Below are 12,113 nucleotides of genomic sequence, written 5' to 3'. Positions count from 1 at the left end.
TGCTGCAGCCAAGAACAAGGCCAATACGTTGTCACGGGGAAATCAGTCTCTAACTCCGAATCTTACCAAAAAAACTGCGAGTCAAGATACTACGGTTTTGAACATTCTCACTTCTTGGCAATCATTCGTGCCCAACATGACATACATTTATTGGTAATGGACACGAGGTGGGACTTAAGAGAAGCGAGACGCACAACTAAATTCCGTAAATGCGTACACCCGGCGGGTCATTGAAGATCCATTATTTTGCTTGACGAACGCGACAGAGAACGCTGATCGGCACCGCGTCATCTGCCTTATTGATTGATAGATCTCGATAGGAGGCGCCAAAATCCAAGAACCACAAACGCCACAAAATTTATGGTACAAAAAAGCAAGAACGTGTGCCAATGTCAGAATGACCGAAATAGGGAAAATCTTTGAGAAACCAAGAGGAAAAATGCAATGAGAAAAAGCAATGAAAAACGAGGCAAAGAAGGCAAAAGATTGTGAGGCTCACTCCACGGAACTCCCATTAAACAAATTCCCAATCCGAATAAAAGCTGATATGCAGTCCAATGTACCATGGGCTTCTAGTGTATTCACTGACCAAGATGGCTCAGCCAGAAAATTAGAAATTGATAGAACGTGGTAAAAAAAAGCAGACTAATCTGAAAAAATGGGGAAAAGAAAGAAAAAAAAAAAAAAAAAAAGGTTTCATGCATGTCAGCGCCAGCGGGCTTTTTCGTCACCAAATCTCGTTCCATACCACACCCCCTTTTTTGTTTGTTTTCTTTTCAAATTGTAGCATGGAGATCGACTGTAGTGTTCGAGCCTGTGGCGGCCCTATCGTGTGGACCCGGTGCATACCAGCTATGGCCCATGGCAAATGGTGGTGCAAAGTCTGGCTCCAGGCCGCCATCAACGAAGACTCCGTTGTTCTCTGGGAACTGGGATGTGCAGCCGGTGACATGGCCCATACCGAATCGCGGCATAGCCATCGTATTGTTGAGATTAGGGAGACCCGAGGGAATTGGATTGTGCATGTAAGGCATTGATGAGAACTCCATAGGAAGGTAGTCGGTTTCGATATGGGCCTGCGGGCAATCCTTGCTGGCGTTGGACGTTTTCACCTTCTTGGAGGCGTGCCTCTCACGAGAACCCGAATCACGCCGAGAGACACGACCGTTTGCTTTTCGTGAGCCCCTGCGGTATCTGGTTGTTGATTGAATTGTCCCTTCCTTGATAGCATCTGGGGTCAACCTCCAGAAATTAATCGTCTTCTTTCCTGGGCCCATATCTTCTTTCACAGCCTCAAAGCCCTAAATGAAGCGTTAGTGTATGAGCAATACAATGATAAAAAGTGCAGTGGTAATGACGCAGCAAGAAACTCCATCGTGAAACATGTATCACTTACTGCATTCATCGAGAGGTTATGACGGATGCTGTTTTGCCATCCTTTGTGACTCGAGTCCCTGGCTTTTTCGGTGTTCTCCTCGAACCATCTGTAGATGCCTTGAAGGGAGAGCTTGTTTCCTTCAGCGTTCTTCAAGGCCTGGTAGATGAGAATTGAGTATGGAGGGTTTCCAGCACGATCTTCTTTGGTATCTCCACCGCTCTGCTCAGTCGTACGGCCTGTCCGCGCGGGGCTACCAGCGGCAAATGATTGCGGCGAAGGGTACGATGAGATTGTAGACAGCGGCGAAGGTGGGGAATTTTGAATTGGCTGGAGGGTACCATATTGAACCTGGTGAGGATAGTACTCCTCTGTCTTGAAAGTAGAAGGTTTCCAGTTTAGGTTGTCGTCATGGAGAAATTGCTCTTTGACGTCCGCTACCATACTCATATCTGGGGAATCCATGATTGGGTTGACGTGGGATGGGGTATAAGCGTCGATGTAGTTGGTTTGGTCGATGCTAAGATCTTGATGTGACGGGGCCATGTTGTATGGATCAGTACCAACGACAGGGTAAGCGTATTGAGAAGTTTGAAAGGAAGGCATAAAGCCTGGTTGGGATATGTGTCTCGGCCAGTTCTCCAGGGTGCAGGGGTTGTAATGCGGAGGCGAGTTCTGGTAAATACCAGCTGGAGATGAAGTGATAGTGACAGTTTGTACTGAGAGGTCATCAGGGCCGCCCTCTCGCTGGTCAGTTGCCATCTGAGCTGAGTTGAAATTCGAAGGATGAATTGAGATATCCATGACTCTCTTTTCTCAGAGAAACCTCAGAGAGATGAAAAGTATTGAATCCCTAGATAGGTTGATGAAATGAAGAAGTAAAAGAAGTAGAGAGATAAAGGAAAAGTGAAAGATTTATGAATACAAATTGAAAAAGAAAGAGAAAGTAGGGATGACCTTAAAGAGGTAGAAGTATTCCTAAAATGGTCCCAACTAGGTCCCTTCAATAGTCAGAGCTGTACGATTCAAGATCTTCCCCTGCCAACACACTCATGAGGCACATGGTATCTATTCATTCTGCTGCAAATAGCCTTGAGAGATACATACCGACAAAAGACGGTCTGGCCCGAAGTCCTCAGCTTTTTTATTTATTTAATATTTTATTCAACAATACAATATTGCATGAAAAAAAAAATTTAAAGGGAAAAGATACAGCTAAACAACTTCACTCTCTGCGGGAAACGCCTCCCTAGATGCCTAAGTCGTGAAACGGAGATTCATACAAACAGTGGCCAATGATTTCACCGGGGTGGTCAAGGTGGCTGAACTTGGTGTGCAACAGCCGACTAAAACGAATGGACATGAGGGACCGACAGGTCTCCTAGCTGAACGGAATAGCCAAAAGGCCATGGACACTTGCAGATAAGTTGCATAATTGGTCGGCATTCATTCGCAGCTTGGAGCGGACCTTCTGGAAGCTAGCCGCGAGGTATTTTCTTTTGTAGCGCCGTAGAAAATGTCCCCGCTTCTCTGGGTTATGTCTAGTTAGATGTTCCTTTTTTTTTCTTCTTCTTTCTCGTGGAGCCTGTATCCAGCCAGCCGGAAGTCGTCCTTGAATGTGTGCAGGAATGTGCAGTGCAGTTTAGTGTCACCAAAAAGGGCTCTAACGTCCATTTCCTTTCCTGAACCCTGTAAAGCGATACATAGGTACGGTAAAAAATTAAAAGAAATAGAAATGAAGAAAAAAGAAAACCCCCATATATGTGCGCTAGTCATGGCCATGACAAGTACAGAGAGTTCCAATTATTTCACCCCAAAAAGTGGCAAAAATATGGTATAGATGGAGATATCCAGACGTCTAATCAAGCAATTGATATCTTTTTTATAGATCTACCTTAAAAACATATCAAGTCTGGCTTACTTCGATCGTTGAAACTTTGAATGGGGGAAATGTTTCCAGCCCAATCAATCTAGGGTTGGCTGTATTAACTGGATATCAACTAATTGGAAAATACACCCCGAAATCTCCCCGCATAAACACAGCAATCCACTATCTTTCTCCCTTCTGACATATGACGCCCATGTGGGAATCGTTGGTGTTACTTCCGATAATAGATCTAAGACAATCCATTAGTATACCTGTAGATTCATATAAATGAAAAACACGGAGAGCGACTTACCCTTTTGAATTGGAAATGAAGTTGGAGAATTCCCTGAAAGGAAAGAGTTGAGTCAGTCGAGGAACGTAGAGCATGGAACATTTAGTAACACAACATACCTTGTCAAATGTACTCTTGAAGCCCCTCTCTCGTTTTGCACTATAATCCCATTCTTTGTCGACAATTCGAAAGGCGAGGTCTTCGTACGGTGGTCCAGCCATAAAACGAATGAGACATGTGTCTTCTTCACCCGCCTCGGCAGAGGATTCACCCCTCTTGCGACCATTCTCACGTTCGATTCGGTACGTCGGAGCTTTCGTTTTGTCGATCAAGTCGGGGTAAAAGATGTTGAATTTGTAACCTTGTACAACCTTAGGTGGCGGATTATCATGGTCGTAATGGGTTTGGTTGTATTTGTTCCATTCGTAACCCATTTGAACTCGATTGAAGTACCGTGGTTTTCTAGGCCGATGCTTGCCAGCCCATTGAGGTTGCGAGCCTGTGTTAACGGCCTCTTCGCCAGTAAAGATTTCCTCGTTCTCGCTGACACCCTTGGCGAGCTCTCTCTCATAGAGCGCTTTGGTCGCTTGTGAAAAGTCTTCGTTCGGGATTGAAGAAAACCGAGTGGATGTAGAGGCAGCTGGAGCATTTGTAGATGTAGGATTTGATACAACCACGGAGGATTTTTCCGTTGGTCTTTGTCGCAGTGGGACAAAGCCCATACGGATAATTTTCTGGCGTTCACGAGCCTGTAAAATCGGTTAAATTTCGACCTGTGTATTACTAGCAGGAACTTAGGACATACCACTTGGTCAAGGAGTGCTGACTCGTCCATGATTTCCAACACCTTGTCCTCCGGGCGAACTTTTAGTAATGGTTCTGGGTCCAGGCCTTCGAATTCCACAGTATTTGCTGTATTCTCCGCGGTGATGGCTGCAGCAAGAGGCGCCAGTTTCGCCCGGATTGATTCAGCCTCCTCTTTTTGCTGTTTCCTCAAGTCACGAACACGCTCATCAATGATGGATTGGTACACATTTCTCAGTCTTGCCCTGGCTTTCCAGACAGTCAGACTGCGCAATAACTCTTCCCAGTAGTCCGTATCGATCGGCTCGTTCGAGTTCAACTTTCGCTTCACTTGTGTTTCGAGATTCTGGAGTTGCTCGTAAGACTTTGGCCTTAAAAGTTTGTTGATATCGGCAGCCACAGAGCTTAAATAACGACCTTCGGGCGTAGCAGTCTTCTGACGATCTCGGCAAATAACTTTCATGGTCTGCAATATGAATGATAATCAGCAAAGCTCCGGGACCCAGAAGTGGGAGGGGGAAACCATACCTGCCAGAAGTCACGGTTCTGCGCATTTGTTTCGAGGTTCACAAACGTATCTATATCCTTCTCCAAATCCTGCAACTGGGCCTGCGACAGTCCCTCAAACACACCGTCCGGGTTCACGATGTCCAAATCGCCATCTGCGATTTCATCATCCAAAGGGTCACGAGTAGGATCTATGACACGGAGAGTGACTGTCAGCCAATCGATGGGCTTTGCGCGCCCTTCTTTGACTCGAATCTCGGCCTTCTTTTTAGCTTGCTTCAACACGAAGATATCCTCCTGCGCGACCCATTCACGCTCTTGCTGGTCTTCCTGGAGCATGTTGAGTCGCACTTGGTCGCGCATATTGCGAGACTGCGGCGGACCAGACCTATTATTATCACGTCTGCGATCCGAGTCTGCTCGGTCGCGCCATTCTCTGTCGTCCCGACGGGGCTGTTTCTGCTCACGCCACGGTGGTGATCGCGACCGGTCTCGCTTTGAATCTGAACGATCTGGGAGTCGCGCAGACATCGTAAAAGGTTTAAAGAATACAAGTTGCGATAAGAGTTAACGTAAAGATAAACTCGATACGTAATTTTGTTGAAACGAGCGAAGGTCAGAGGTTCGGGAGATAGGCGGAAAGTTAAGCGGCGGCAAACCTTCCCTTGCGGCTCAGGCAGCTATATGAGACAACTTCACTTCTTGTTCTAAATACAACCCTCACAAGTCATGTCTTCCAAATGGCACAGGCTCCATCTATCCGATCAGAGTCTGCCCCCTTTGCTCTTTCAATATACGTGGACTAGACAAGACTATGAAATCTACATAACAGACCTCACCTATATCTGGTCGGAACGGCTGCCTCAACGGCAAATTACCAAGCGAGCAGAGGAGAATGCCACAACCATTGACCCCGAAGAGGATCCAGAGCAACTTAATGTGCTCCTAGAAAAGATCGGAGAAGCTCTGAAAAAGGGCAAAGATAGCGTCAACCTTAGCAGAGGAGCACAAGCCGATTCACTTGAAATCACAACAACCACCAAACTGCCCGCACCATTAAAACCCCTGCGATGGATTCTGAAGTTGTCAAGGGAGCCATCGTCGTACTTGACAAGCAAAATACTATTTCCACTTCTCAAAGAGGAGACTAATCGGGAGGACCGCCAGCGTTCCCTCTTACGTCAATTAAAACAGAAAGACTATGTGCTCAACAAGTTGTTTGACAAGATCGAGAATATTGGAGTTGATCTTGGGTCTGTCTTTCCTAGCGCTGCAGGATCGCGCAAGTCTCACAAATCTATCACTCGGTCCGAGGCTGCCAGGTTCATCAAAGGCATTGAGCCATTCGAGGAAGAAGCCTGGCTCGCCGAGACAGAATCATCCGGAGCAGGGTTAGCCACCCACCTACTCCAGGAGATTTCAGGTTCTGGGGACTTCCATGACTTCTCTTTCATCCAGCCAAGAGATGAATGGTGGCGTGATCTTACAAAACGCCCTGAAAGCAGTGCTAAAGAATCTTCCTCGGCCAGAGAGGAAACCCCCAAATTTGACAACAAGCATGATGACATAGCTCTGCTGAAACATACTAAGCCCGAAGAAGAATCAACGGCAATTCACGATAATAATGATGATGGTGATAATGATGAATTTCAGGTACGCTGCGAGCAACATCTCCAAGTATATCTATCTCATGGTTCGACTGACCGGTCCAACTAGCGACAAGAAACACCTCCGCGACTGAAGTCGGAGCCTGTGAAAAGCAAGACACCCCCTAGGCGAACAGCCGAAACGAAAAGCCATTCTCCGCTGCCACTGCCATCGAAGTCGGATGACGAAGCCACCGCATCGGATTCAGAGCCAGAGCCAGAGCAAAAACTGCCCCGGAACCGCACCCCAACTAGATCAAAAACCCCAGAGCCTCCTGTCCCACAGCCTCAGAAGGGACCTAAAAGACCAAAGGGCGGACTGGGTACCATTGGTGGCAAGAAAAAGAAAGAAAAAGAGCCTTCTCCCATGCAAGGCCCAAGTTCGCTAAAGCCCCAGCATCCTCCAAAATCATCAGAAAAAGAGGGCCCCCCCAATGATTCTCCTCCTCCGCCATCCCCGGCACCACCGGCAGCAATCAAGTCTAAGCGGCTCGGCAAGCTTGGCATGATAGGTGGAATATCCAAAGCCAAAGCCAAAGATCCTATCGTAGATGACGGTTCTGTCCCTATATCGGAGACTAAGGCTGCGTCTCCCGATCAAGAGTCTCCTGCCAAACCAAAGCACACGCAGGACACTACAAAGCAAATTGCTAAAAAGAAAGAATCTCCTTTACCTGCACCACCAGCAATGGGGAAATCTGACCCCGAGCCACCTGCAGAGCCGGAGACCGAAGACCAGCGCGCTGATCGGAGGCGCGAGGAACTGAAGAGGGCGCTTGAGGCTAAAAGTAAAGCGCCTGCGAAGAAGAAGAGGAGATTTTAGAATGTGTGATGGGAAATCAGAATATATTGTTTTTTGGCATGAGTTCGATGTGAAACACTACGGCGTGTTTGTTTCAAGCGACACGTCTTCTACTGTAGCTATAAGAGTTTTAGGTTTACTACGAGGAATCGTGTCCCATCTGATCAAAGCGGGGTTCATTGAAGGTATCGCGATTGGGGAATCAAATAGAACAAAAAAAAGGCAAAGAAAAGGTGGAAACCATATTAAAAATGTTAAAAGGCCCACGCACGGACGCAGTGGCCGGGACGTGAATCAAAGCCACAATCCAACTCAAGGAGCAGCCAGTCTCACAGAAGCATCGTTTTCTTCTTCCTGCTCATTGGGGGTAACCAGCCGCACACGCTTGGGCGACATAGCGCCCGGTGAAACGGGTGCCGGGGAGGACGTATTATGAGTCGAAGTGATTGGGCCAGCACCACTACCACCGGAAGCAGCGGCAACACCGGCTACACCGAGCATGCCGCGGACCTTCTCGACGGCCTTGCTTTCGCCTTTTGTCCACGGGTCACGTTTGACCAAGCCGGCGCCGGCAGAGCGACTTGAGGAGTCACGACGCCTGGATTCGGATTGCAGGGCTTGGCGGTTGTGTTCGCGACGTGGACCGGGCCCACAATCATGTGAGCAGCCGGCTGTTGCACACCCGCCTTCGCTAGTTGAGATGTCGCCTAACCAGGTTGTGATGCAGGCTAGATGGCCACCGTGGCCGCAGCCCTGGCACCAGGTCCAGAGGGCGGAGCCTTGGGGTCGAGGTGCGGTGAAGGGGTTGAAGTCAATCTCTGATGCTGGGACTGGCTCAGTGGAGACTGAGGACTGGGCTGATATGGATGAGTCGCCATCGGTGCCTGAGTCGGGACTGGTAAGGGTAGATAATGTGATATGTGGCTTTTGCTGTACCCATTCTGAGGGTGGATCAAGACACATACAAATGGAGCATGGCGCTTGGGGAGTGCTGCAGCGATGGCAGCGAGTGTTGTCCTGTGTGGGATTTTCGAATGGCCGTTGACAGGAGTAGCAGTAGACATTGATGAAGGTGTCGCTCTGGGCGTAGTCATAGACGGCTGGGTAGGTTGATACACAAGACAGGCGGAGTTCTGCTGCTTCTAGGTCCATTGAGTGGCGAATGAGGTGCTCATTGTAGGTCTTGAAGACCATTTCACACTCTTCATAAGGGAGGATTTCTTCGCACTCGCGGAAAAGTACGTGAAGTTTGTGGAGAAGATGAGCTGCAGTTTGGATGTCGACAGAGCTACTGCTGCTGTGGTAATATCGAACTGCTTCTTTAAGAATCGCCTCAATGCCCCACGGCTTCAAATCTGTGCCATGCGGCGAAAGTGGTATTTGAACTCGTGAGACACTGTCGATTGGAGGGTAAGGTCTGGTACCCATGTAAGGTGTATCGCCTGGCGCGAACATTTCTTCCTGCTCTTCGAGTGGCGATGATTCCTTGATCAAAGGAGGAGGGCTGGATGGGCGTTCTAAATGAAGCCGGTCCGTCTCTGATGAGAGATCAACAAGCACCTCTTCTTCGGGTTCCTCACGTGTAGGTGCCAAATTCGATTCCCTTCGCAATGAAGTGGTGGGTCGAGTGGTAGATTGTCCAGCATCCTGGAATTTAGATGCCTCAAGCTGGCCAGTGGACGAATATGATGCACCCACAGACTTGGAAGGATGAGAGCTGTCAGTGGATGTAGAGAACATGGGAAAGCTTTCTGAAGAGTCACGACGACCATAGCGGTCGGCGGGTGGAGGTCGGTTGGACTCCATTGGTGATTCAAGAGTCAGAACCTTTTTGGGGTATTGCTTATAATCACGAATTGCTGCGCGCTTATCCTCCAACTTTTGATCATAATCGTCTTCAGAGTTCTCTCGGGCAAAGTCAGGATGTCCATGGCGGCGCCAATCTGCTTTTCCAGCAATCGCTCGCGGGGCAGACCTTTGAGGGTTGTCCAGATCATCTTGCGTTGGATCTCTTAGGTAGTCTGACTGATGCGCATCATCCATTGATGATAGCCGCCCACGCAATAAGGGTATACGACGGGTATCAGGACCAGAGCCCCAGCCATTATGATCGCTCAAGACCGACGGTGGGAGAGGCTCAATGTCGATCGCGCCATCGCTCAGCGAGGGGAGCTGGGAAGGAATTTGAGAATCAGAGCTACTAGACCATGAGTCCATTGGGGAATCTGGCAAGGGTTGTGCAAGTGGTGTGGGCATGTTGGATGTGCTCTCGGCTTCTGGGACCGCCTCCATGACTCCTTTGAACAACCGACTTTTGACCCGGTCGTGTCGACCATCCTCGAGTCGTGATCTGTCTGTCAAGGATCCATCCTTGGATGCTTTATTTCTTAAACCACTTTTTGGGTGGTCCCTTGTTCTTTGTTGGAGTTCTTGAAGAATTGCGAACTTAACAATTCTCCAGGTCTGAGCCAACTTATCTAGAGAAACCTCGTCTGCACATCCGGCATTGTGATCTAGTGACTCTAACAAAGAATTGAGAACATCGGCCTGCGTTCTCGATTCACGGTGCTCGTCCATCAATGGTGTGTAGTGGCTCGCTAAATACCGAAAGACCGATGGGTCATTGGTAGCACCCGGGATACTGGCAATGGTCCCAACCTGACAGGGCCCCGGGGTCATAATCTTGGCCAAGCCTTGGTCAAGAGGAAGCACCGGAATGAAGTCTACCGCTCCGGGAGGAGTGCTGCCCAGTGATTTGGAAGGCCGAATCGCAGCCGACTTGGGATTTATTTGCCGAAAGGAAGTAGCCAAAACAGCTTCATCAAGAATATCATCTGCGGGGCTTTGACTCAATGATTGCTCCCCGTTGCTGTTCTCGCCTTCTTCGGTAAGTTCGGTAAGGAGGAACTCAGCGGCATTGACTCCCCGGGCACGTCGCTTAGGTCTTTGTTGACCGAACGCAGCGAATTCGCCATTGGGGCTCCAGGCCACCGAGCACATCGGTCGGCGAGTAACCACCGTTGGCGCATACCGAACATCGGTTTGCGTGAAGGCCCCGGCTTCACCGACTGTCCATAGCAGGTCCTTGGAGCGCCAGAGGAGATCGGACGAGGGGGTGTCGTACCGATCAAACTCACGAAATGGAACGTATGGGCGACGGAGATCCCAAAGATGGATGCGTGGATCTTCCTTATCGTAAGAGGTGACAACCTGTGATGATTGCCATTCTCCAGAAGCAGGTGACTCGCCAACCCAAGACGGAGGTCGCCATCGTACATTAGTGACCGCCTGGGGGGTTCGGAACTGAAACGCAGGTTTCTGCCGTCGCTCTGCAGACGACGAAAAATCCCAGACCTTTACTTGGCGATCCGTGCCACCGCTGACGATATGCTTCCCGTCCGGGTGCCAGTCGACTGCGAAACATGGGCGATCATGCGCAGCAATTCTCATCAGAGGGGCGTTGACCTTTCGGTAATCCCACATCTGAATAGCGCCGCTGTCCGAAGCGGTCGCAAAAACGACACCATCGGTGGGAGACCACCGGACGTCCCGGATGGAATCACTATTGCCCTGGTACGAATGCTTGCTGCCGCATGTGGAAGTGCCCCGATTCGCAGAAGCGGATCGCAGATCCCACATTCGAATTGTGCCATCTTGGCTACCAGACAAGAGCCAAGAAGGAAGATGGGGGTTGAAAGCAAGCTTGTGAACCTGGCGATTATGCCCTTGGAAACGACATAATTGGAGGCCGGGCCGCTGTAGGTCGTAGACGACAATCCGACCATTAGCGACTGCAGTTGCGATTATCCGATCATAATTGCCATGTGACCATTTGACATCGTTCACATTCAATTGGTCCTTGTGTGGCATGGAGACGCCCGTATTATGGTGGGTAGAAGCATAGCTGACGACAGCATTTCTAATATTATATTCCTCCGAGGAGTGATCTGGCGAGACCCGAATGGTTTTGAGGATCTCCTTGCCTCCGATAACAGCATGTGTCCGGTCGGGCGAGATGTCCAAGGCCGAGATAGCGATGCCTGTTTTATGGGTGACGGTCTGCGGTTCCCCTGGGCTTTACATACAAATATCATTAGAAACCAGAATTTCCAATTGGTTGAACTTGATGCCGTTCCCCGATCACACTAGCCCCGATCACATAAATCGCGGGGGTGGCCATTGCATCAAGTCCCAAAGATAACAAAATAAAACAAGGTAGGGGGGGGACCATGGAAGAAGCATAGCGGTGAGAGCTGCAACACTTACAGCGATTTAGACCTAATCGACCGGGGCCCATCCACACGACTGCTTTGAGGGCTGGGTGGCCTTGAGCCCGAAAAGAAAGGTTGGGCAAATCTGGCTAAGGCATTGGCGGCGCGGTTCGAGTATTTCTGTGATGAAGGTGGAGGGGGGACCGAAGAGCGCGAACCTGAGAGGTCCGACATCATTTACAGTCTCTCCATTCTGGCACACGACCAGTGACCTAATTAGATGTAAAGAAGCGGAGAGTTGGAGATCGTCAAGGGCGCAAGCGGTGAAGGGATATCGGATCCCTAAGGCACCCAACTAACCTTGTTATTTGCCTACAGAGTACGGAGTACTCCGTACAGATGTACATATGTACCTATGCCTCACAAATGTACCTTAACGATTTACATTTACCTTCTTCACGCCATTATCTACCCCTATGAACAGATTCAAAAAGTTCTATCTCAAACATTTTGATTGTTCACCCCCCATTTTTCAATATCCGGATTACAGCCATCGGGCCGAAACACATGTTAAGAGCGGTCTAGAAGAACAACACATGAGAGAGATCA

The 12,113-nt window shown here is 49.1% G+C and overlaps 4 protein-coding genes across 4 annotated transcripts; 1 reads left to right on the top strand and 3 right to left on the bottom strand.

Annotated features, from left to right (window-relative positions):
- Nucleotides 1–776: 776 nt before the first annotated feature.
- N7529_005657 (uncharacterized protein) lies at nucleotides 777–2,179 on the bottom strand (the record flags this gene model as incomplete). Its single annotated transcript, XM_057241184.1, has 2 exons — nucleotides 777–1,301; nucleotides 1,397–2,179. The coding sequence occupies 2 exons, from the start codon at nucleotides 2,177–2,179 to the stop codon at nucleotides 777–779; spliced, it is 1,308 nt and encodes a 435-aa protein (XP_057096543.1).
- Nucleotides 2,180–3,474: 1,295 nt separating this feature from the next.
- Nucleotides 3,475–5,376, bottom strand: N7529_005656 (splicing factor cactin; the record flags this gene model as incomplete). The annotated part of the gene is made up of 5 exons (XM_057241183.1): nucleotides 3,475–3,492; nucleotides 3,556–3,588; nucleotides 3,654–4,283; nucleotides 4,340–4,804; nucleotides 4,867–5,376. 5 exons carry the CDS (start codon nucleotides 5,374–5,376, stop codon nucleotides 3,475–3,477), a joined length of 1,656 nt encoding a protein of 551 aa, XP_057096542.1.
- A 198-nt stretch (nucleotides 5,377–5,574) lies between these two features.
- On the top strand, nucleotides 5,575–7,314 carry N7529_005655 (uncharacterized protein; the record flags this gene model as incomplete). Its single annotated transcript, XM_057241182.1, has 2 exons — nucleotides 5,575–6,498; nucleotides 6,562–7,314. 2 exons carry the CDS (start codon nucleotides 5,575–5,577, stop codon nucleotides 7,312–7,314), a joined length of 1,677 nt encoding a protein of 558 aa, XP_057096541.1.
- Nucleotides 7,315–7,605: 291 nt separating this feature from the next.
- Nucleotides 7,606–11,738, bottom strand: N7529_005654 (WD repeat protein; the record flags this gene model as incomplete). The annotated part of the gene is made up of 2 exons (XM_057241181.1): nucleotides 7,606–11,368; nucleotides 11,560–11,738. 2 exons carry the CDS (start codon nucleotides 11,736–11,738, stop codon nucleotides 7,606–7,608), a joined length of 3,942 nt encoding a protein of 1,313 aa, XP_057096540.1.
- Nucleotides 11,739–12,113: the final 375 nt, after the last annotated feature.

This window comes from Penicillium soppii, assembly GCF_028829465.1.
Source record: "Penicillium soppii strain IBT 18220 chromosome Unknown utg000005l, whole genome shotgun sequence".
Classification (NCBI taxonomy): domain Eukaryota; kingdom Fungi; phylum Ascomycota; class Eurotiomycetes; order Eurotiales; family Aspergillaceae; genus Penicillium; species Penicillium soppii.
This window is presented reverse-complemented; position numbering and strand designations above follow the sequence as displayed.